General features: G+C 31.2%; 1 protein-coding gene across 1 annotated transcript; it reads right to left on the bottom strand.

The window, feature by feature from the left end:
* Nucleotides 1-335: 335 nt before the first annotated feature.
* LOC126726938 (DNA-directed RNA polymerase IV subunit 1-like) lies at nt 336-23,494 on the bottom strand. The gene is made up of 19 exons (XM_050432358.1): nt 23,375-23,494; nt 21,005-21,130; nt 20,494-20,614; nt 20,264-20,388; nt 19,415-19,471; nt 19,083-19,307; nt 18,639-18,788; nt 18,429-18,524; nt 16,400-18,334; nt 14,485-14,654; nt 14,324-14,390; nt 14,126-14,244; nt 11,153-11,298; nt 10,736-10,995; nt 10,441-10,614; nt 10,198-10,335; nt 8,928-9,190; nt 2,729-2,849; nt 336-1,009 (listed from the first exon to the last, which is right to left on the bottom strand). The coding sequence occupies exons 2-19, from the start codon at nt 21,116-21,118 to the stop codon at nt 839-841; spliced, it is 4,452 nt and encodes a 1,483-aa protein (XP_050288315.1). The 5' UTR covers nt 21,119-21,130; nt 23,375-23,494; the 3' UTR covers nt 336-838.
* Between the last annotated feature and the right edge of the window lie 2,304 nt (nt 23,495-25,798).

A 25,798-nucleotide genomic window follows, 5' to 3' on the forward strand; every position in this document is an offset into this window, starting at 1 on the left:
AAGTTGTGACTACAATCTAGATTGTGTGCGATTCGTAAAATGACCCTTTGTTTTAATTTGTTATATCATTTAAGCAAATCCAGATTCCAAACCTATTTCTAGCATTTTAAATCAAACAATTAATGATCCCATCGGTTCTGTTGCCACTAACAAACAACACCTGAGAGATTAAAATAATAAAAATGATAATAATAATTATAGAAAAAAAAAATCAAAAGACATTATGACTAACAAACAAACAAACAAACAAAATTCAAAGTGTCACATTGACAATTTTTGAGTACTCATTCCACAATATTTGTGTTCGTTTATATGAATTCCCCAATGTCTTAGATAAATCAAAAGCCATAACTTCCAATACATCATTTGCATTGAAAATGCTATGTAGCAAACAAACCAGATCAACAAATTGGCTGAAATGCCAAGACAATTTTATTAGAAAAGCTGTTAAAATGAATGTTTCAACTGTACACATAATCATAGACACATCATGAAATTTGTAATTGACATTTACAAGATTCTGGTTGCTGGTTCCACTAGAGCCTTTTTGCTTGATGTCATGCAAGGCAGAGAAGTTATAGTAAAAGTAGTACCTAAAAAGAAAAAGATATACTGTTGACTACAAGAAGAAAATCTCTTAAATCTCTACTAGCCCTCTACTTGTGCACAAAGATACTGCTTTAATGGAGATGTACATATCTGAAAAGGTATGAAAGGTCTAAACAATCATTGCGATGATCCACCACCATTGTTATAGATTTATAAGACTACTTAATAGCTCAGCCTCGGATAATAAAATAGTGGGAATGACCACATTTAATTTTCTGATGTGAAAAACTTAGGAATTGCAGTTTTGCAACCATTTTGATTTATAGGCTTCTGCCCTTTTAGGATCAATGATCTCTAAAGCAGCAATGACACACTTGTGGTACGAGAAATCTTCAGTTGTCCCGTCATTTCGTTCCACTTCAAAGCAGCGTGTATTCTGATACTTAGGGTGACAAGCAACCTGTAAAAGATGGAGGGGAAAGAACCATTATGAAGCTGTCCAAGGAAAAAATCCCACATAATCAAATCATATATTATTGATATTAATAGTGACCCTTTGATTAGCAAGTTGTTTAGGCACAAATAAACCATATTTTCAATCTTAAATGATATGCAACTGAGCTGTGTTCATTTCTATACAAAATTACAGTTTGGCAGGAAATTAAAGGTTTTTTTTTCACATACAATTCAAATGGTTCAGGCTTTCTATTTATCCTTTTTTAACTAATAAATTGTAGAAAACACTACTTTCGGTTCTGTAATTCTGTTCAAACATATGAAAGAAGCATTGTCATTATGATAGCAATGAACTTTGCTAACATGGAAAAATTGAAATTTCTTGGGTTTTCCATATATTTTTTTTTTTTGGGTGGGGAGTGCGGATGGATATGAAAGAGGATCTTACTAACAAGCCACTGCCATGTATAATAATGAAAAAAAAAAAAAAAACTTTCTGAGTATTATTTTCCATGAAAATGGTCCCTTTACAATTGATCAAACAGCAAATAATTGTACATGTAAACTAAGGCAAGTCATCATTGAAATTATTTATGGAATATGAATAATAAAATATAAGTAGGCATATATATATATATATGTGTGTGTGTGTGTTTAGAAAATTTTGACTAGCATATTACAATTTTTCCATAATAAGAAACCCTTATAAAAAAAACCTTGTAACTCATAATTCTTAGATCATCTCAGTTACAAGTACTGATTCCATACTTTTATATCTATTCACAATGAAAATAAGTTGAAAAGCAAAATAAGTGTACTCTTCATATAGCTAAGCACAAGTTCCTAGCAGAGTATTGCCTTTAATTTTTTTACACAACACAATCAATTATCATGCAATAATGTTTATTGTATAACTTGAACACCCAACACTATTGAAAAATATTTAATATTTACCTGTAATAATTTTTCTTACTGACATATAAACAAACATTTTTTTTCCTTATTCTTCTTATAGATAAATACAATTAACAGTAGTGTTCACCGAACCACAAAAACCACACCAAAATTACCTGCAAAATGGCTTAACCGCACCGCACCACATGTAATAGTGCATCGCACCGTACCACATGGTGCAATATAGTTTGCGGTTTTATAATAAGAAAACCACACAAAGCACACCGCACCCTCACTATATATTAATATATATATTTTAATATTAAATATATTATTAATAGTTTAATAACCCTATTTAAAAAATAATAATAATAACCCTAGCAATGTTGATTAGGAAAGCCAACTCAAAATAAAGAAAAAATAGTTCAATAGTTTAAAACTTGGCCCAAAACAAAGGGAAAAATTAGTTTTGGGTTAGGCAGGAAAAACCTGAAATTTGAAAAATATACCAACTTCAAACCATATCTTATACGCCGTATTGCATATGTGATCATAAAAATGAGGTGCAGTGCGATTGTGGTTTTGGCTAAACTCTAACAGTTATGATTTTGACTAAATCGCATCGCAAAACACGATGCTAAAAATGATCCAAAATCGCACCGCACTGCGAACACCCTTAATTAACACACTACCATGCCCACCCCTTATCTATACGAGGAGGAGATGCCTTTTATCCAAGGACCAACTTTCAAAAGAAGCATTTAATAATCCAAACATAAGGTTTAAAACCAACTTATTTCCTTTTTCTTCCTCATAAAATTTTATATACCTTTATGGCACGTACGTCTTTAGCTCCAATTCCAAACTTTTCTTCTCTTCGAGGATGAAAATATAAGGCCGTCATCAAAATTGACTTGTCTTGGTCATTTACCATTTGATTAATTGGATACCTACAACCAAAAAAAGTATAATTATTTAAGGAACTCCCACCCATTTTAATGAAAAAAAAAAATTATATAAACACACAGAACTTAAGCTATGAATACAAGGAGCACTACAAAAATGAGAGTAAGCATGTCAATCATTCAAAGAAGTAATCATATTAATGATGAAAAGCAAAGCACTAAAAATCATACAATTTATAATTAAAATCAGGTGTGACCCTTACACATGCAAGACAGTAGACCTATATGTGCGCATATTAACATTTAAATAGAAAACTCACAACTACAATATCTGATAATGCCACCAATATCTAAGATAAGCAGTCAGATTTCAAATAGAGAACTTCTTGGGGGTGGTGCAGCACTTTTTTTTGGAGGGTAAGCTATGTACCTAGTGAGCCTCCACCTTCTATATCCAAGGTGAGAGGTGCTATTTTGAGGTAAGCTCATTGGAGTTTAGCATATTCTTAGTCACCCAAATAATAATTTTTTTTAATAAAATTTTCTATAGGAAAAGGCGGTATTCATAAACTAGTTAGTTGTGCTACTACAGAATGTGGTTCAACTTGCATGTTGGCAAGGAAAGTTTGATCTTTATATTTGAGATTATTGTATGATTCAATTACTTCCTTAGGCAGTGTCCATTCTTAGTCCTTTTCTTGATAATTAATTCTAAATTTCAGAATCCAGTGCTTTATGAGTAGTTTTAATAAACTCCCTGCATATATTTGAACATTCTCTTGTTTCTAATAAATTTATTCTTACTTTAAAATTTTATATATTTATTTATGGGTAATTAAAAAACCACTATTGAACTATTTTCCAACAACACAAAAGAGGGAACATTTGAAAGAAACCCATGACACTATTACTGGACTTATTAATCATATATTATTTTCATTATTTCATTTATTATTTTAGTAGACTCACGCATTGCGTGAGAATATATAATTAGTTTGTAATGTGGTATAATAAAGAAGTTGCTCTTTGAAATTTGTTAAAGATAATTTATTCTCTTTAAAACTTTTTAAATAAAAGTAATTTCCATTTCTTTGTTTCTATAAATATATCATTTTATTATTTTGAGCCCAAAACTGAAAAAGGAAACCTAAAAAAAAAAAAAAAAAAAATCAATTTAAGGTCCAATTAGTCTCAAATGGACCGAAATACATTCAATTGGACCAAATGGGACTGAGTTGGACCGAAATAGACTGAATGGACCAAAGTGGAAGGAATGGACCATAATTGACTGAATAGGACCAAAGTAAACTAAATGGACCGGAGAGGATAGAAATGGACTAATGTGGACCGAAATTGACTAACATTTTGATGTGATTCAAAATGAGCGTAACAAAAATAAATGCTACGCTTCCGCTTTTAGATATTATATAGACTAGCTGCGAACCCACACGTTGCGCGTGATAATTATTTTTGTGGTGATTTTATTAATTTTTTTTTTTACAATTTAAACTAATCTAATAATGAGTAATATATTTCGTAATTACATTTTTATTTATTATAGAAACAATTATAAATGTAATATAGGAACAATCCAAAACACCAAAAAACATTAGCTAAAAAAAAATTAATAAAACTTAACAATGATTAATTGAACCAATATTAGGATAAAATTTTGTTTTTGGTAATTTATTCAGGTTATTTTCTTTGTAGAAATTATAATTTCGGCCGCCCAAAACATATTATCAAATAAAGAATTATTAGCAAAATCTAAGAATTAAATTTCTATACATGTATTGTTATAAAATAAAAATAATAAAAATAAAATTGCAAAAGTTAAAATTTGTTACCTATCCGATTATTTTCGTTTGGCTAACCTTTGCTTTTCTTTAAATAAATGGCATTATAGAGTACTTCTAATACAACTATTAAGAGTACTTTGTCCACTACAAAGGATTAGAAAATAAAAAAAAATTAGTAAAGTCTCATAGTTTGATATCTAAATTGAGCACTATAAAAAATCATGCTATGTAACAGAATAAATACCAAATTATCCAAATCATGCTATGTAATATAATAATATTATATTTTTATGTGCTATATTTAATTCTTTAGAACGCAATAGGATAACATTTAACAATCAAAGATAATAAAAAAAAAAATAAATAAAAAAAAAAAAAAACAACAGCAGCAATTTAAAAAACAAAACTAAATCGCATTAACTCAAAATAGAGTTTTAAAGAATATAAAAAATTATCAACCTAAAGTAGAGATGGAAGAAAAATAAAAAAATCCACCAAAAAATTTATAGAGAGAGAGAGAGAGAGAGAGAGAGAGAGAGAGAACTTTTTTTTTTTTTTTTTTTTTTGTGAGGGAAAACTATGCATCGAATAGAAGAGATAATGACAAATTTATAGTAAGAGAGTGTGAATAAAAAAAAACAAAAATAAATGAAGATGAAGGGAAGGAGGAGGAATGATATTAATGTAGAGGGTAGTGGGGAAATGAAAAGGTGAACGAGGGAGAAAGATTGAAGAAGTAGTGAGGAGATAAAAAGGTAAGGGAGAGAGAAAGGTTGGAGAAGTGTAAATATTAAAAAAATAAATGTTAAAAATAATTATAAGAAAATTAAAAAAAAAAAAACCCCTAAATCTTGAAAGGCTTCGAGGGTGTTTGGTCATTGATTTCAAAACATATTGTTTAGTGTTTAAACACTAAACAATATTGTTCAAAAACAAAAAAAATATGTTTGGTCATTGATTTCAAAAAGTATTGTTTAAAAAATATTGCTCAAAACATATGTTTTAAACAATAGTTTTTGAAATCACCTTGGGAATGATTTTGAACAACAAAAACTATTGCTGAGTGGCACTTTTGTAATTAAGTTGAACAGTACCGGTCAGCTTTTTCACCCACACAGACACAACCCGGCAGCATTTAAACAATATTTTATATTTTTTTTGTACTTTGCTGATTTAAAAAATATTTATTTTGTACTTTGTTCAACTTTTTTTTACCATCTAACACACACATACCAAACACATATTTTATGTTTTTGAACACTGAAACATGTTATTTAAACCATGATACCAAACACATTTTTTTATTTTATAAACACTAAAAACATGTATTTCAATAACACTTTTTAAATTACAATTTTCACATCTTTTTAAACAATAATTTTTGAACTCTATAACCAAATGGGCCCTTCAACGTTGTTGTTGTTGTTGTTGTTTTTTTTTTTTTTTTTTTTTTTTTTTTTTTTTTTTTTTTTTTTTTTTCCTTTAACCAGAAAAGACTCACACAAAATCTTAAAACTGATATGAAAAGGTTTTGGATTGGGCTTGATAGTGAAACTAAATAAATAAAGAAGTGGGCTGGATTAATTATACAGATTTATTATAAGGTGGTAGCAGAAGTAAATAAATAAGTAATAGCCTGGATTTATTATAGGGTGATAGCGGAAGTAAAAAAATAAGTAGTGGGCTGCATTTATAAGGCTGAAAATTGTAAAAACCATTTTAAAATTGTAGGACAAATTATATTTTAAAAAAGAAAAGAAAAAAAAAAAAGAATAACGTGACAGCTGATGTGGCGCAACGTGACAGTAGCAGTATTAAACGCTACGTTTCAACTTTTAGTAATATATAGATTACTAAATCGCATTAACTCAAAATAGAGTTTTAAAGAATATAAAAAATTATCAACCTAAAGTAGAGATGGAAGAAAAATAAAAAAATCCACCAAAAAATTTATAGAGAGAGAGAACTTTTTTTTTTTGTGAGGGAAAACTATGCATCGAATAGAAGAGAAAATGACAAATTTATAGTAAGAGAGTGTGAATAAAAAAAGACAAAAATAAAGGAAGATGAAGGGAAAGAGGAGGAATGATATTAATATAGAGAGTAGTGGGGAAATGAAAAGGTGAACGAGGAAGAAAGATTGAAGAAGTAGTGAGGAGATGAAATGGTAAGGGAGAGAGAAAGGTTGGAGAAGTGTAAATATTAAAAAAATAAATGTTAAAAATAATTATAAGAAAAAAAAAAAAAACCCTAAAACTTGAAAGGCTTCAACGTTGTTGTTGTTGTTGTTTTTTTTTTTTTTTTTTTTTTTTTTTTTTTTTTTTTTTTTTTTCCTTTAACCTGAAAAGGCTCACACAAAATCTTAAAACTGATATGAAAAGGTTTTGGGTTGGGCTTGATAGTGAAACTAAATAAATAAAGAAGTGGGCTGAATTAATTATATAGATTTCTTATAGGGTGGTAGCAGAAGTAAATAAATAAATAATGGCCTGGATTTATTATAGGATGATAGTGGAAGTAAAAAAATAAGTAGTGGGCTGCATTTATAAGGCTGAAAATTGTAAAAACCATTTTAAAATTGTAGGACAAATTATATTTTAAAAAAGAAAAGAAAAAAAAAAAAGAATAACGTGACAGCTGATGTGGCGCAACGTGAGAGTAGCAGTATTAAACGCTACGCTTCAACTTTTAGTAATATATAGATTACTAAATCGCATTAACTCAAAATAGAGTTTTAAAGAATATAAAAAATTATCAACCTAAAGTAGAGATGGAAGAAAAATAAAAAAAATCCACCAAAAAATTTATATATATATATATATATAGAGAGAGAGAGAGAGAGAGAGAGAGAGAGAGAGAGAGAGAGAGAGAGAGAGAGAGAGAGAGAGAGAAAACTTTTTTTTTTTTGTGAGGGAAAACTATGCATAAAATTGAAGAGATAATGAACTATGCATAGAATAGAAGAGATAATGACAAATTTATAGTAAGAGAGTGTGAATAAGAAGAAACAAAAATAAAGGAAGATAAAGGGAAAGAGGAGGAATGATATTAATGTAGAGAGTAGTGGGAAGATGAAAAGGTGAGGGAGGGAGAAAGATTGAAGAAGTAGTGGGGAGATGAAATGGTAAGGGAGAGAGAAAGGTTGGAGAAGTATAAATATTAAAAAAATAAATGTTAAAAATAATTATAAGAAAATTGAAAAAAAAAAAAAAAAAAAAAAACCCTAAAGCTTGAAAGGCTTCAACGTTTTGTTTTGTTTTGTTTTTTTTTTTTTTTTTTCCCCCTTTTAACCTGAAAAGGCTCACACAAAACCTTAAAACTGAACTGAAAAGGTTTTGAGTTGGGCTTGATAGTGGAACTAAATAAATAAAGAGGTGGTTGAATTAATTATACAGATTTATTATAGGGTGGTAGCGAAAGTAAATAAATAAGTAGTGGTCTGAATTTATTATAGGATGATAGTGGAAGTAAAAAAATAAGTAGTGGGCTGCATTTATAGGGCTGAAAATTGTAAAAACCATTTTAAAATTGTAGAACAAATTATATTTAAAAAAAAAAAAAAGAATAACGTGATAACTGATGTAACGCAACGTGAGAGTAGCAGCATTAAACGCTACGTTTCAGCTTTTAGTAATATATAGATTTGTAAGACTTATATGTACTATGTAGAAAGTTTGTACTAACTACAATATCACTAAAGTAAGTAAGACTTTGTTTATTATGCTGCTGATGTGATACTAATCAATCATGTTACTCTGTAAATTTTTTAGTTAGTAAACAATATCATTTAAATGTTCTTTTTACTATTAAAAAATTAAATGAAAACATTCAAAGATGCATAATTTAAAAGATCTTATTGTTTGATTAATATTAATTTGAAAAAAAAAAAAAAAAGCTTAAATGACTACACGTACATAGATTTGGACAAAATAATTAAATTAACTCATTTAATGATTTATTAAATAGATATTGATTATATAGATAGATATAGATATAGATAATTTGCTAATGCTTTTTGCTGAGGGTAAGAAGTAAGAACTAAGAACTAGTCCCAAAGAATATCAGGCACTTGAATCATTATATAAAAATCACTAATGTCATATAAATATGATTTTTCTACACGGTTATGCTATAAGTTGAAAAGAAAGAAACAATATTCTTGTTTAGAGTCCCATAGAGCAAGGAAAGAATGAATAATGATGAGTGAGAAATTAGTAAAAAAAGATGACTAAAATATTTATAAGAAACCAATTAGAGTAACATGACAGAATACAATGCAATGAACATAATTAAGAGAGGAGAATCGTTGGAGGTGTTGACTTACTTGTGCAATATCTGCTTCAACGCATGGGACAGATTCAGAATATCATTTGGTGTCCAAACCCTTTTTAATACAGAATTATTTTTGCTTTCTAACTTTTTAAGGCCTTCCATTGCAAGACCGCCATACTTGTAGACAGGCTGAGCACCAGAATTATCAGACATACTGTTGCATTCAAGTGTTGCAGCCTTTACATTCTGCTTATCAGAAATAGTTTGCCTACCCATCAGGCTATTAAAATCTACAGGCTTCTCAAGCTCAGGCATCTGAGGAACAATAGTTGGGATTGAAATAAATTAGATCATTGAAAGAAAAAAGAAAAATCCAGCTATGAAAAAAAAAAAAAAAATTTTAATGGAAATACGTAGTGAAAATGTAAATTTTCATAGAGCTTGCTCATGAGTAAAAAAAAAAAAAAAAAAAAAACTCCTAACAAACTACATTCCATAGAGTTAGTTGAGTATCACTCTGTATATTTGCATATTAAACAAGACTCGGACCAATTTAAGGACAAGGATAAGACAGAAAAATGAAAACTGACAGACATGGATGCTTAGTGAAGTATGTTCTCTCTAGGGACTACTACTCACTTCTCAAAGAACCTTAAAGACAATAATTCAGTTTCATTTTAATACAAGTGTTAATAAAATAAATATTCAACAACTTTTCAAATTCCAAGTTCAGTAAATCTCAACAAAGCTTATTAATGCACTAGTCAGAGCTTCTTTAAACATCCTTTAGAATAAATTTGATAGGGTGGATGACTTACATGGAAATCTTTTAGCATCCTAAAAAAAAAGATGCACTAAAGAAAAGGGAAGGGAAAAAAGGAAGACAAACCTATTATCACCACAATGGGGTCTTTACACATTCATATGTTAAGCCTATAGTCTGAGGCTGCATTTGGATGGATTTGGATGGATCTTTGAAATTTCAAGACTTTTGCATTATAGGGAGACGATTTACAATTTACCAAAAGCCTTGTAGCTCCAGCCCCACTTGTTCTAAAAATTATCAAAAGCATTATAGGGAGACAACATCCACAACTAGAATCCTAAAAGCATAATTTATGCCTCATAATTTTTCTATTCCTAAACTTAGATGAAGGATTATAAAGGAGGGATCCAAATAAACATTTCTTAACTAAAACTTAGCCAAATCCCCTGCATAAATCCCTTCTTGTGCTCGCTCAAAATTGAGCTATTTTATTAAAACCCCTGAATTGGTGAAGTTACTGAAGACATTTTATCTGCAAGAACAATATAATATCTACCTTCCCAGAATATAGAATGTCAAAGTGGCCACCAGTCCCTGTAGAAGGCACATTTCCCCATGCCAATGCATCAAGATTTCCTTTAAGATTATCCACAACTCCAGCCTTAGCAGCATTAAGAAAGCAAGCACCAGGGTTCTGCACAAAAAACAGAAGACAGACAGGATTACATGCCTACAAATAATTTTCATTAAAAGAATCACGGCAATACTAAAATAAAGAAAAACACATGTGAGAACTAACAGAAAAGCATGCTTGCATGAAGGGTGATGAGACAGATGCATGTTCTCTTTGTCGAGCAATGCCTCTTGCATTCAAGCCAACAAACTCTCCTGTAGCGGATAGACTATCAGCAACAAGAACCAAATGTTGAGGATGTATGGACTTTCCAACATCAGATATTGCAACTTCTAAACGCTGCACATGAAAAGACATAGCAGTAGTTAAGAGTATCAGTTACCTTGAAATTTGAAATGCAAATCCACTCCCTCCCCCTAGAAACCAAAGAAAAAAACAAATCTTAGGCAACAGAATACACCTCAAGAAAATATTTCCATCCAGCTTCTATTCCAAAGGCCAAAACAATATCATGAACATTATCTGGATGACTGCGCGACCGATCGATCAAATCCGTCATTTGGACACAATCATTCGAAATTAAACTCTCAAGATCTGTTGTATCACAGCCTGCTGACATAGCAACTCTCAAGTAGAGTTCACTAAACGAACCATGATGACGTCTTGATACTTTAGGTTGATCATTCCAGAAAATGTCCACTTTCTTTATCTCAGGGATTCCTAAAGAAAATTCAAGAAATGTGAAAATGAGTATAAATAAATACAAAACAAGCATGAATGACATATTCAGCAAACAATAAATAGAATATGCACAAGTCTATATCTTGAAATGGAATGGCTTAGTAAAAATATAGAGATGCTTTAGTGCGCTACCAACCTTTAACAACTGTTTGAAGAATGAAAGGTATGAAGGAGTCTCTAACTGAATCCAATGCTAAAGGAGTCTTGTAAATTTCAGGTATTGCGACAGTGATGCAAAATGCATCATTGTCTTCCTTCTGTGTCTCAACTACAGAACAATCGCTGCCATTTAATCAACCAAGTCAAAAGGGAATATTATAATATTAAACCAAGGTACTTTTGTAAAATCATGGTCATACTTTCATTTTGGTATTAAAGCATGAGTAACATATCAAAAGTTAAAAAAAATAGTCTTTTCCAAAAGCGGCCAAAAAATAAATCATTACATGCATAGAGAGAGAGAGAGAGAGAGGCAGAGAGAAAAAGAGAGATAAAAGGAACATGAACTTTTGGGATAAAACACTATGAATGGAGAGATTATTTGTTTCATTTTTTACCTTATTCATAAGATACACTCACCCAATGGCTTGTAAACCCACAATCTTACCCTCCACCCGCTCTTGTGAGAGAGGGAACTGCCATTTGAGTTAGCAATTATGGACTATTCTTTATCTATACTAATATTTAAGGGACTTCTCCTGTTTGGATTGAACATTTTTTTGGTTCCAATATACGTCTATAACCTAGGTTTAAGTAGGGGCAAAACTTGAGTAAATATTGCAAAAATATATCTCTAACTCTCTCTTAAAACATTTCCTACAAAATAGGATCACTATCCCACTAACCCACTTCTTCAAAGCAACTATACATTTACTTTTTTTTTTTTTTTTTAAAGAAAAAAGAAGAGTCTTTGAGAACGAGCGTGAGCACATGCTCAGATGCTAATTTACAATAAACTTTGTTTGAATTTGAAACAAATTATTAGATTAATTGATGAGAAAACTAATTGAATCATGGAACTAAAGGAAGAGGGGGGGGGGGGGGGGTGTGGGGGCGGCGGGGGCGCATGTGGCACAACAGATGCAACCACAATTTTGAGACCTGACTTTATGTTTATCTAGATTTCCAAACCTTAACAAATCATAATATGCTGAAAACAGAATGGACTGTACTAAGTGTGTATTACAAATAAACTTTGGAGTACCAGTCTAAATGGATATTGTAGGAGCATAGGATCAAAATTTTCAAATTCAAACATATAAATTGATCTAACAAAGAGAATTATTCAATGAGACTGCTACAGCTTCATTGCATGACTGATTACTACATTTGGGATGCATGAGTCACATCAAGTTAATATGACCATCCTCTAGGCATGTTGTTTAAAGATGCTTTCTGCTAGCATCTATAGTTGGCACATTAATATTATATTCAGCCTAATTATTATCATATGCTTTACATGTAAAAATGTCGACTATGCAGCATATAGTTAAAAAAAATTAAAATAAAACTGACTTTACACTGTTCAAATTGATAATATAATTTTTTGTAAGTATATGTATAAACAATAAACATAGGATCGTTTATATGCAATTTCAGGTTATTTTCGTTTAATTGAATAGTTGCATGAGTAATCACCAATCAACACAAATAAATAGTGTAGAGTTAGAATAAAAATTTTACGTAATTTCCTGTATATTTATATCATTTACTTTTTCTAAAAATATTATAAGGGAAAAGTACACAAAAAACCCCATGTGGTTTCTCCTTAAAACATGGAACCCCCTAAAGTTTTGAATATAACACTTACCATTTGTTATATCATTTTATGTGTAAAACATTAAACATCTGTAAAAATAAATGATGAGTTGCTCATGTGACAGTACTACTTGTGGGCTTTGTGCTACACTCCAAAACCCTAGGGAGTTACACAATTAAGGTTTACACATAAAACAATACTATAAGGGGGTTAAGTGTTACCTTCGAAAGTTTAGGGGGTTTTCGTATTTTACCATTAACCATAGGGGGGTTTCCTGAATTTTTCCAGTGCCAAAATGCAAAAAACACCAAGAGGGTTTGGGTCAATTGCAAACTGACCCCTTAGGATTTCAATATTTCCATCTAACTCTCTAAGGTTTTAATATATGTGAAATTGATCCCTAATCTATGTTAAAATTCCCTCAGTTTAAGTGATGATTACATGTGACCAGGTTTATTACAAAATTTTCATTTGATATAAAATTTACTAAAACTAATATGAAATTTAATAATTTTTTTTAAAACAATAAAATCATTTTGAAAAATAAAATATAGCAAAAAAAATATATAAATTTTTTTTTTCAAAAAAGAAAAAAGAATTAATGTTGCATTAAGATTAATTAATTTGTGCCTTTTGGTTTGAATTTATCATTTTAAAGGAATTAATGTTTTTTTTTGAAATTTTTTTTTATATCTTTTGTATTTTTTTTAAAAATTTAATTTATTAAATTTTAACTTTTTTTTATTGAATTTTTATTTTTTTTATTGCAGGTAACCACTTTCCATCACTAAAATTGACGAAATTTTAATATAGGGGTTAATTTCACAAATATAAAAACCTCAAGGATTTACAATGAAGAATTGAAACCCCAAGGAATGTTTTTGAATTTTGACATTTTTCCAAATTATAAATATTGAATACACCTGATATATAATAGGTGAAATTTAACTACAACAATTTAATGGGCTAGATGCTAAGTTTTGGTTTTTCTTTTCTCCTTTAGGTAAAATGTAGACTCATTTTCATATTATTTTCAACAGCTCAAAAAATTTAGGCAGTAGTACAATGATAACTAGTAGCATATCCAAGCTTTTTATTTTTTTTAGACATTAATTGTTTTGCTGTAACATGTGACAATACTCCTAAATGTAGCCATATAAATTTCTACCAGTTATTACAAATATACGATTTTTCAAATTCTAATTTGTAAAAATAAGTCCACTTCATACTAAAAAAATCAGTGAAAACACCAGAAACATAGGAAGAATCTACCAAAAAAATGAACATGAAAAAAGAATCCCCAATGGAAGTTTAACTAAATCTTTTAATCAAACAGAAGGAGAAGCTTACTTGCTCAATATTTGCAAGTTGGGAAGATTTGATTCTGAGTCTGTTTCTGAAGAATTACACCTCTTGTGAAGGGAACTCATGATTGAATGTACTGTTAATCCCCTTCTCTTCACAATTTCCTGAAAGTACATGTATTTATACCTGATATCTGGGACTTGCATAGATGTAGAAAAGATATGGATTGCAAGATTGTAATACCTTGCATAAATGAAAATGACAAACCCAAGGACTGAAATGTGTCTCGTTACAAGTCTGTGGAGAAAAGCTAATACACACAGAATCACATTAATTAATATCAGATGAAACTATGTAGTCATTGTTAATATTAAGCATGAAACAGGAGGGAAAAAGAAGCTAACGTTATCATGACAGTAGACACAATGTCTGAAAATATTAGTCTCTCCAAATGATTCTTAACCTCCAAGGCTCCATACTCAAAACCATGCGTCCGTCTTCCAAGTTTCCCAGAAAAAAATATTGACCAAGTTGTGTCAGAATTATGTTTTCTTGAACCACATTCCAGTATATTCTGCATAATTAACCCAGATCACAAAAGTTCTGTCAAGAATTATCGAGACATAATTATAAATACATTTAATCAACTAGAACATCACCCAAAGATAAGTCCAAAAATGCAAAACTACATAAAAATCTAAAAGTGCATGCAGATTAGTGAGGAACCAATGTAATAAATGTCAATGGACAGGACATGCCCTACTTCAACACAAAAGAAAGAAACAACAATCTACTGGATCACTAGCTACATAGACCACTAACCAAGTCATGTAAAATTTGGATAACTACCATACATGAAACATAAAAAGGAACAGTGTTTTTTAGGTGATTAGACTACCTGCTCAAATGAGATAAGCAGATTTGAATTTCTTAATTAGTTGTAATACATTATTTAAATTTCTTAATTACATTAAGAAACTCAAGGAGTGAACCTTGTAAGGGCATAAGTTCATGTGGTTCCATTTTATTTAAATTAATCTCTTGATATTAATGGCCTCCTGCATTTAGGCATGTGTTTTCTAGCAGGGAAAAAATCCTTGTGTTTTCTATTCACTTTGGAAAACTGAATTATAATAGGCTTCACTTCGGCAAATTTGGTGTTTTATTTTACAAAGAATAAGATACTCTTAAGCCTTAAAACATGACATTCAACAATGGATACAGTCACTTGACCATCTACCCCTTACAGGTACCAGTATGTTCATTGAAACAAACATATGCAACTGCAAATCTGACTATGCAACCAAGTTCATATACTCAAGTCTTTCAGGTTAGACTGAATTTGGCACCCTAGCCACTACATGTCAAATTTAAAATTTTTTAAAGCTATACGATCAACAAACGATATCCTACATGATTAAGATGACACTAAGAAAGTTGATACAATAGAGCTTCATTCCCCTTTTGCCAGACATTTATAGGCAGATTTATATAACAGGAGAGCTAAAATCTAAATGAATATGTAAGACACATACATGGAAACTAAATAAAGGCACGCTGAACAAAAAATAAGTATTATAATGTTAGTTGAAATAAGCATTAAAATATCCAAATCCTCATAAACTAGGCAACAAAAACTAATCAGATAATTTTCAAGATGTAACTTTTGTATAATATCTTACCCTTAAAAAAAAGCACAATCTCTCTCTCTCTCTCTCTCTCTCTCCACATGAAGCTCCGGTTTAATTTTCTTATTACATATATCATATATAAGTTCTCAAATACATTGCTCTCCCTTTCCAAGTCTAACTTCTGAAATCCAATAAATATTAATTCTGGGTATTCCATTCCAATTTAACTAAGAATTTTTTCCTATAAATTAAATTGTCTAGATCTTAATTACACGACTAAGAAGTACAATCCGTTGCCATCAATGTCTTAGTCAAGAGAATAATCCTTGTCTTCAGTCTAACATTGGCCATAGATTCAAACGACAACTCCAAATTCAACCTTAGGAGAATGGAGAATACTTATGAAAAATTGTCAAATGAGAAAGTTGGAGCATCATAAGACATTAAAGATGGTTGGAACACATGTTCAGGTGAACTGCTTCTCAGAGGGGAGGGGATTCTTATTTAATAAAAGTAGATTCAGTCAATAGCATGTTGATTGGAGTGTAATTTTATAGAATTAATTTAACATGACTCTGCAAATATTCAACATCGACAACTGACTGAGCCAAATACCCTCAGATATTTCCCCCAAAAAAGAAGAATAAAAAACCATATGTTAACCCTTGCACAAGAGCAGGAAGAGTACCTTTAGATTCAGCAATGGAGAAGTTTGAAGTAGACTAATTGGTTGATCCAAAGCACTATATGCCACTTCTGAAATGGCAGAAGCAGACCATGAACCCACAGGCTGGCCACCAATGGCATCATCATCATCAACACTCTCACTAAATAAGTCACGGGTGCTGCTATTTGGAGTTGATTTGTCCTTATTAATATTATAAGAGAACTGAATAAGCTGATTCCCATATGCATTTCTAACTGTTCCATCATATGCGGTATACAAATCGCGCATTAAGAACATAAGCCTTCGGTTCAAAGTCCCAGGGAGATCTGCATTGGCACTGAAAGAACTATCTCGACTTGCTACTGAATGAACAAAACATTCGAAAGGATTCAAGCCCGCCAGAAAGGAATTTTCAACCACAGCATACGGGATGTAAGATCCAGCATGTTCAGGAGAATTTTCAACCTTGACTGAATAATGTGCCTTTCGATTATTCCAGGAAGCACATGAAAGTTGGCGGGGGATTCTAAATGATAGCGGAACCATTGAATGTTGCAAGCCAAGACACATGCTATGCTGAACCAATTTCAGCAAATTACCCTTGCTTCCAGCCTTAAACATAACCAGAAATGAGTTATCCTTACTAGCATATTTATAGACTAAAGTTTGAATATCCCGAAACACTTGCTTGAAAGCATCAGCAGATACTTGACATAGTGCTGCAGATTTTTGCTTCTCATAATAGAAATGCTCCACATCAAGAACCACAGAATTCTCCTCACCACCTTTGGCAAGAAAATCCTGACAAGAATCTATCATCAACAGTTTGAAATTAGAGGTATGCTCTTCTTCTTTTAAACCAAAATTTATTTCATCCATCATGTTTTTCCGGGAGCGTGAGTTAGAGCAGAGGTACAAGTCTGAAAGTGAAACACTCAAGCCCTGCATTGATAACCACTCACAAAGAACTTCCTGAGCAGCATACAAGAAGTCAACTACTTTACCCCGACAATGTTTGACAAGACTATGAAAAAGGTTGCCATCATTGTCACATAGCCAAAACGATCCCTCAGAAGATAAAAGCTCTCCATTACTAACATGAACACCATTTGAAGGAAAAACATAATCAAACCCTGGGGGCAGAAGCATGCTGAATAATTGCTTGCCAGTCCAAACAGAACCATTAAGTGAGGGAGCTTTGACGATTGCAGGCAACGGAAATTGATATGGGCAAAACATTTGCAGCTGCTGCAGTTGAAAAAGGTTCAAGGAAACCCCATCCTCCATGATCAAATGAGCAGCAGTTAAACTATCCTGACTAAGTGAAAGCAGGCTCCTACCATTTTGCCCATCTATTACTTGCCTATCTAAAGCAACAAGCTCACTAAGCTCAACTCTAGCATCAATTGATTGAGAAACATAGCCATGAAGACAGTCACCATCAAAATCCCCACGAAGAGGAGAACAGCAAAGTGGGTTTATGGAAACAACTGAAGTTATTGGCAGTACCTTGACAGATAAAGCTATAAGGGAGTGTTGATGTATGGATGGAGGCCTATTTATCAACACGATATCTCCATTATTCAGGGGCCTATACATTGTGTCCCCAATTTGAAGTTCATTAATATGATGGACACAAACCAGTTCACCTTTTCTGCGAACGTAAACCTTTCCCTTCTCAATAAAAGATAGTGTACAGTCAACAATGAACTTATCAAAGTTCCATCTATTCAAACTCTCAGAAATTTGCAATTGCTCTGCAATATGACATGGTATACCAATTTCACTGAGTTTGATATATGGATCGCCAACAACAACCATGCGAAAACAATGATCACTTCGCTTCCCAAGAACAACATCTTTGATCCATCTCAACCCAGAAGAGCTGGAAGGATCTGTACCGTTTTTTTGTTGGGCAGAAGCCAAAACATTATTAGATGACTTGCCTGAGCTTAACTGCATGTTAGGAATATAAAAATAAGCAAGATGCATAATGATACGCAAAAAATCTGACTCAAAAACTAAAAGAAATCAAGGCTGTGCAGCTTGCCTTTGAAAATTTCAGGCAGTCCAGAACACGAGAACCCAACTCATTAGCTGTCCCGGTAAAACCAACCAGTTTCTTGTAGGCCCTGGTCCGTTCATCCTACAACAATTAATCAGAATCAATGCAAGAGAACATTAACCAGAAATCTTGCAAGATGATGTGATTTGAAATCCGTTTCAAAACAAGGAGAAGAGTGAATGAGAGAATTCTTACAAAGAATAATTGCTGTGGAATTGTATGTGTAATTTCACACACACGATGATAATTTGGTGTCACAGGAAAACAGTTTAGGAAAAGTGAATCTGTCCTCGAAACAAACTTTTTGATGAACTTAAGATCTACAGATTTCAACAAATAATGAACCTGAAAAACAAAAATAAGGAATCATAATAAAGGGGGCATCATATACCTTTCGGGTTGGCATAGGAACAGTATGCCTAATTGTGACAGCAATTAGAACAAAACCAAATCAAACAATTCAGTATATTGTCAGTGAACAGCACAAAGAATGGTTTGTAAAGGCAACACCAATTTGAAAAGATAGTAAAGGTGTTGTGTCAAGGATGGTGTGATATTTATTGGTGTCATTTTATGCCTACTCTTCCTAAAATTAAAGAATACAGCAGATTTAAAATCTATTTAGGAAGGCTATGCTACCTGGGCATGTGATAGAACCCTTCTATTTGGTTTCAAATTACTTTCTTCTTGATTATCATCTTTTGGAATAAAATCCCAAAAATCAGCTGGTAGACTCCTTAAACTTTCTGTCTGAGACTTCTTTGGCAACCTTTCATTTACCTCTACTATAATTGCACTTTTTTTAAAGAGTTCATTAGTGGAAACTTTGAATTTTACTGTTGGATAGCACTCTGTTGAATTTCCCTGTTTATTACAAAAGTGACAAACAACAACAAAGGTTTAGTCCCAAAATATTAAAATCACGCAAGCAAAAAAGGCAAAGAAAATTAATAAGAGTATAGAAAACTTACCACACAATATTTGCAACCCTTAGGTTGATTATGATCCAATGCTGAATCCCCATCCAGCTACATGCATGATTAGCCAGGCATAAAACACCATCAGCTACAAGCAGATGACTAGGAAATATCCATTCAACTTAAAATTAAACTAGTCTACATTAAAATCTTCAAAATGGGGTGTATGTTAATTGATAGCATGTATACAAGAAATTATTGTCCACAATGGTCTGCATAAAATACAAGAATTTTAGATAGTGCAGTTCATGTATGTTTTTAGGATCTTTAATGAGCTTACTATCAATAAGCTAAAGTATTTTCTTGAGTCACTTTTGAGTGGATGAAAGTGATGGGTCTGAATCTTTTCCTCCCTGTTAGATTCTCCTAACCTTTTGAATTTTAGATCGTAAGTTATTAGTGGCTTTTGAATATTATTGCTGTACTTGAGTCATATCCTTCTGCTTTTCTTTCACAATAAAACATATTACTCCGGAAAAAAAGGGGTTCCATATCATACAAATGATACAAATTTATCAGAAGAGTAAAAAAGGGAGATGCAGTTTGCAAAAAAAAAGTCAAAACTAGGTTTAACCCAAGACTTTTGGAAAAGATTCTTTCATATTTATATCAGGGCTGATACAGCTACTTTTATCCCAACTAACATTAAGAAACTAACAATGTTTGAGAAATGTGTTCAGGATAAATAAGATATAAATAGAAAAAACTGCATCTCCCTTTAATAACGCATTCAATGCTGTATCCTATAATAAATCTAGCAGTAAGCTGGAATACAAAGCAAAAAAAAATTATTTGAAAAAATAAAAAAACCTACTGTTCAGCTCAAGGAGTGAGGTACTGGACCTTGACCTGAAGTTCTTGCTTGATAGATTTACATCCTGGGCAAATTTTGTTCAAAATCTTTGCAGCTTCAGATAGAAAAAAAGGGTGGACTATGGTGAATGGGAAATCGATAAACCCAAAATGACCTTAAAAACACAATAACTGCATTACTTTAGAACAATTTCCAGTAGAAGTACAAAGAAAAGGAACTCATCACACAACATAATTTTGATAATAAATGCATGTCAAACCTTCACAGTTTTTAGTATCTTTAGCACCACATGTCAAGCATTCATTAGACAGATTTGGGACTCCCAGCTTAGGATCAGAGAGGTCACTAACTGCATCAACTGCTAGAACAGATATCTTCTCCTGTTACAATATCACAAAAAGATTCAATGAACAAGTAACAAACACAATACCAGGAATATATATATAAATATATAAATATATATTTATATATATATATTCTAAGACTGATTATCAAAAAATATATATTCTAAGACTGAACCTGAATTCTGTTTGATTCCTCAAAGTCCAACCTCACCCCCCAATTATTTTAAAACTGGGCTGGTTGATTACTTAACCCAACCCACTGCCATCCCAAATTGGAGATAAGTTACCATTTTTAATTTATTTAGGATTAAAAGCTACTAATTTGCTGGGCATAAAATCATGTGAATGAGTGATGATTCAATCTGCAGACTAGAAGCATGAACAAGAATATTTCTTTAAAAAAAATAAGTTCATTAAAATACTTACTGTATCCCTTTTAGATGCAATATTAAAACATATGCCAGTGAGGAGACCAGATGGGAATTGCTGCTCTTCATACAAATCATTTTCCATGGGAGACTTGCTCTTCATACAAGTCATTGTTCATACAACCTATATAGCAAACCAAAATCATTAAAAGAAAGAAGACTGGACACCCTTAAAAAATTCATCAAGTACAGAAATTAATTTTGTAGCAAAGCAATCTGAATAAAAATTGATCTGTATGAAAAGCCTGCTGATTGTAAAATCCAGAAGGCATAACAAGAAACACGCAAAATGCCCCTCTCACTCCTTAACCAACAAAGTTTATGTGCATGGCATGTCCAAGTACTCATGCCCATCAATTAATCTTGGATGCCTCAAGAAAATGCTAAGAAGTAAATCGGAAAGTTAATAGGTGACTTAAAATAACTTTGGAGATATTTGTATAAATATTTAAAAGCCAACTTCAATCAAAGCCTGCCAGATTTAGCTGGTAAAGTCTCTTGTGAGTAGAAATACAGGCCTGATTTAAAAGCATTTCAAAAAGCTTGTACAGCTACTACTTCACTGAATTGACTAGAAAAGAGATTTAGGGTGGAGGAAGAAAACATGCTTGTAAGTAAACATATTGAAAAATTTATAAGAAAATCTAAAAAAATCAATGAGACTAATGGTGCATGAAGTAGAGCCCATTTCAAAAAATGTCGAAGTTTACCAATTTTTGTTCATAAGAAACTTGGATGTTTTCTAATTAACATCCTATTATCCATTTATAGGAACCACACTGCTTAGGTGTCTTATTCCTCAGCAAGAAAATGTTCAACCATATCATCCTCTATTAACATGAGCTTGATTTATATAGAAACTGAATGCAGAAGCTAAATATAGCTACCAAAAAACTATTTTAAATATGACAAATGAATTACAGAAGATTCAAATTTCTAAGAGGAAAGGAAATAAATTAAATGTCTAACTTTCAAGTCTTTTAGATATCCAAAGAAAAAACTTTGATTTTAAATTGTTAAATTATGTTGATAAGAGAATCACCATCCTTAAATATCTAACTTTCAATTCATTCAATGAACTATATGATTCACTGTTTAAGTGTATTCAACTATATGTTAGTTATGGCACCAACTACCAAGGACTTAAAAACTTCAATTACTCCAAAATAAAGACAAAATTAAAAAGAATTTTTTTTTTCCTTTCTAGGTGTAAAAATGTTGTAAACCACATCAACTAATAAGTAACAGCTCTGGAATCACATGTACAACAACTAAAGTGGATACAAAGAAATATAGATCAAACATGAAAAGTCTCTACTAAAGCTTAAAAATAACAGGAAATAGGCAAGTCATTGAAAAACTCATTTCATGCATGTCACAGGGCCACTTTGCGATGAATGTGGCACCAATGCCATGATCAAATAGGGTATAATGCTCCATCAACAACAGACTTAAATTACATGTCCTTCACTAATTTTGTCAGTATCCCCTATATAATCTTACAAAAATGTAAAAATAATAACAAAACAGCATACAAGTACTGGCATAAAAATTAATAAGAGAACAACATACAAGTACTGCCATGATATGGACAATCTAATGCGTTCAATTGAACTCATACATTCAAATTTGCACACAGAAATCAGAGTAACTAATGAAACTCACAATATCAACAAGACAAAAAAGAACTACCATTACCCAGCACCAACAAACAAGTTCCCTCCTAAATTGATCAAAACAGTAAAAGACACATCATAAATAGGACTCACTGATTGATCAATAATGAAAAATACATTAACCCTTACTTCTCAAATTATTAAAATATACCTGAAATTATCACTATAACTGCAATCAGCAACAAGTAACAAAATACGTCCTCGCTGTTAATCACTCACATTTAAACATAAACCTCAATCTTCACCCATTGATCACTTGGCTAGCAACGCATAATTTCATAAAAACAAGTAGCAAACAGAGCACCGATTAGCTTATAAGTTCACATATCAAACAAAAACACTGATCATAGCATGACTTACAAGACAAATTTACTGATATAATTAATCAAACTGATCAGTAAAACACAAAATTTTTATGCAAATTTTCCAAAGCTCAGTTCTCAAAAGTTCAAACCCTGATCAACATTGCCTGCAACAAACGGAACACAAAAGCCCCCCATGCACACTGCCCAAAAACAAAAGAAAAACATACAACCCCTAACAAAACCCAGAAACCATTATCGTAAAAAAGAAATCCCATGATCACAAAAATGAAAAGAACCAACCTCATAACTTCTTATCAAACAGAACATAACAAACATGAAACATTAGTCATAGAAAAACTAAAACAAACATGAAAAAGAGTATCTTACGGGTGGTGGGGTCAGGGGTGTCACTCGTTGGAAGAAACTTGCTTCACTTATTATTATTTATTTATTTTTGCTAGGAGAACTAGTGAGCGTTACCTCTACTCCCAAAACACTAGAGTGAGTCCTTTTTTTTTTTTTTTTTTTTTTTCTGAGAAATCGAGCGAGTCCAATAACTGCTAAACCACCGAAGGTGGTAGAAACCGAATTTTTTTTTAAAATAACAATAAATATTAAACAATTTAGTTAATTGTCATATTTCAAAACAATTTTGAAACATAACATCTCGAGTATCTAAAACTCGAGTTCCAGATGGAACTCGAGTTTTTAAGTCTCGATTTGGAGAAAAAAAATTGCGCTGAAAATCGAGTTTTAGAGAGTCGATTTTCATAAATTGCAAAAAACGCCGCTATAGGTCTATAAAACGTCACTATAGGGATTAAAAACGCCACTATAGGGCTCCTTAAACCTGTACTTATAAAAAAAAATTTGCAGGAAAACGTCGCTATAGGGTTTTAAAACGTCACTGTAAGTCTTAAAAACGCCACTATAGGTTAAATTTTTTTTGCATGAAACTCAAGTTTTAAAGACTCGAGATCTAAAGCAAGTCTTTAAGACTCGAGTTCTAATATGGATCTCGAGTTTCAAAAACTCGAGATGTTAGTTTTCTAAATTGTTTGAAAACGTGCCTAACTAACTAATTTGAATGGTTGAAGAAATCTAATATGCACAATACCTCGGTAGAAACCTATCTAAACTATGTTTTTTGAACTCTTATAAATGGAATAGGACTCTTCCTAGTATCAAAAATACTTTTATACTCTAATTTAAATAAAGACAAAACCAACCTTGTAAAAATACCTCTCAAACTTCCCCCCATACAATATTGACTACAAAATAGGATAACTTTTTCGGTGGTTTTCAAATTCAACTTGAACTACAAATTTATTTTGTCAATAAATTATTATTATTTTTATTTTTTTTAACAAATTGTTTAGTAAACCCACTAAGTCACTAACTCCTGAACTCAAGTTGTCATTGGCCGGTGGGTTTTTTTTAATCCCACATTTTAGGGTAATGGATATATATAAATAAATTAATTAATTAAAACAAATACTATCCTTATTTTCTTATCTTTATCACCATCAAAAAGTTTAAATAACTGTCATTTTTTTTTTTTCAGTTTTCAAAATAAAAAGTTTGAATAATTGTCATTTGTTTTTTCAGTTGCTATAAATACAAACAATTTTACAAATTTTTTATAAAATGTTGATGTGGCGTGGCCCACATTAGTTTTTAAAAACAATTATTTTTACTAGCCTCTGAGCATACGCGTGAGGAGACTTTTCTATTTTTTTAGTAAAATTTAATAATTTGCATCAATTAATTTGAGATTACTACATTTTTCGATTACAAAAATATTTAGGGGTGTGATGAAAAATTGTTTCATCTGCAAACACATAATACTCATCACACCCCTAGGTATTTTGTGATTGGAAAATGTAGTAGTCCCAAATTATAATTGATGCAAATTATTAAATTTTACCCAAAAAATAGAAGAGCCTTTGAGCACATGTGTGAGTGCGTGCTCAGAGGCTAGTAATTTCTTAATGGGATTTATATATGAAGTTATTTATAATCTTAAAAGATAGTCATTTAGTATAAAAATAACTATAAAAAAAATTTATTTGATTTAATTTGTATAGCTATTTATTTAATTGTTAGGTTGGATTAAAATTGATTGGTAGCTGATTTTGAGTGTAATATATAATTTTCAATGTCTTTCACACCCTTAAATTTAATTTTCACAAAGTTGGAAATAGGATTAAGGCTAAGTTGAAATAAAAGAAAATTTAAATGGTATTAATTTCTTAAAACACCAAGAAAAGCTTTGAGAAGTTCACATATTCTCTAAGTTTAGTGTTTGTTTTCTCAAAAAAAAAAAATTAGTGCCCGTTTGGTATGATTAATTTTGTCAACTTATTTTACTATTTAGCTTATTTTTGCTACTATTTATGGGTTCTCCTACACTTTTTGATACTATTCATAGGTCTCACTGTACTATTTCAGCTAACTTTTACCTTTATCTACAGTACTTTCAACAAAAAAATTTTAATTTTAGCAAAATAAGTGGATCCCAAACAGACCCTTAATATCAAGCGATGTAATTTTTTTTGGTGCATCTATTATTTTTTTGAACCCAAGCCCAAAAGTTTAATGAATGAAAATTATTCATTTTGGATTGTGAACTTTGTAATAACATAAAAAGATATATTGGTCATAGAGGGTCACAATTATCAATTTAAAAAAAAATAATAATAATACTAAAAGGCAGCCACTTAGTACTAAAAGGCAGAACAAAATTTTCAAATACTAAAGACTCTCACGTTGTAGACTCAGTATTTTTTTTTATTCAATTTTTTTAAAATG

This window comes from Quercus robur, chromosome 5 (assembly GCF_932294415.1).
Source record: "Quercus robur chromosome 5, dhQueRobu3.1, whole genome shotgun sequence".
Taxonomy (NCBI): Eukaryota; Viridiplantae; Streptophyta; class Magnoliopsida; order Fagales; family Fagaceae; genus Quercus; species Quercus robur.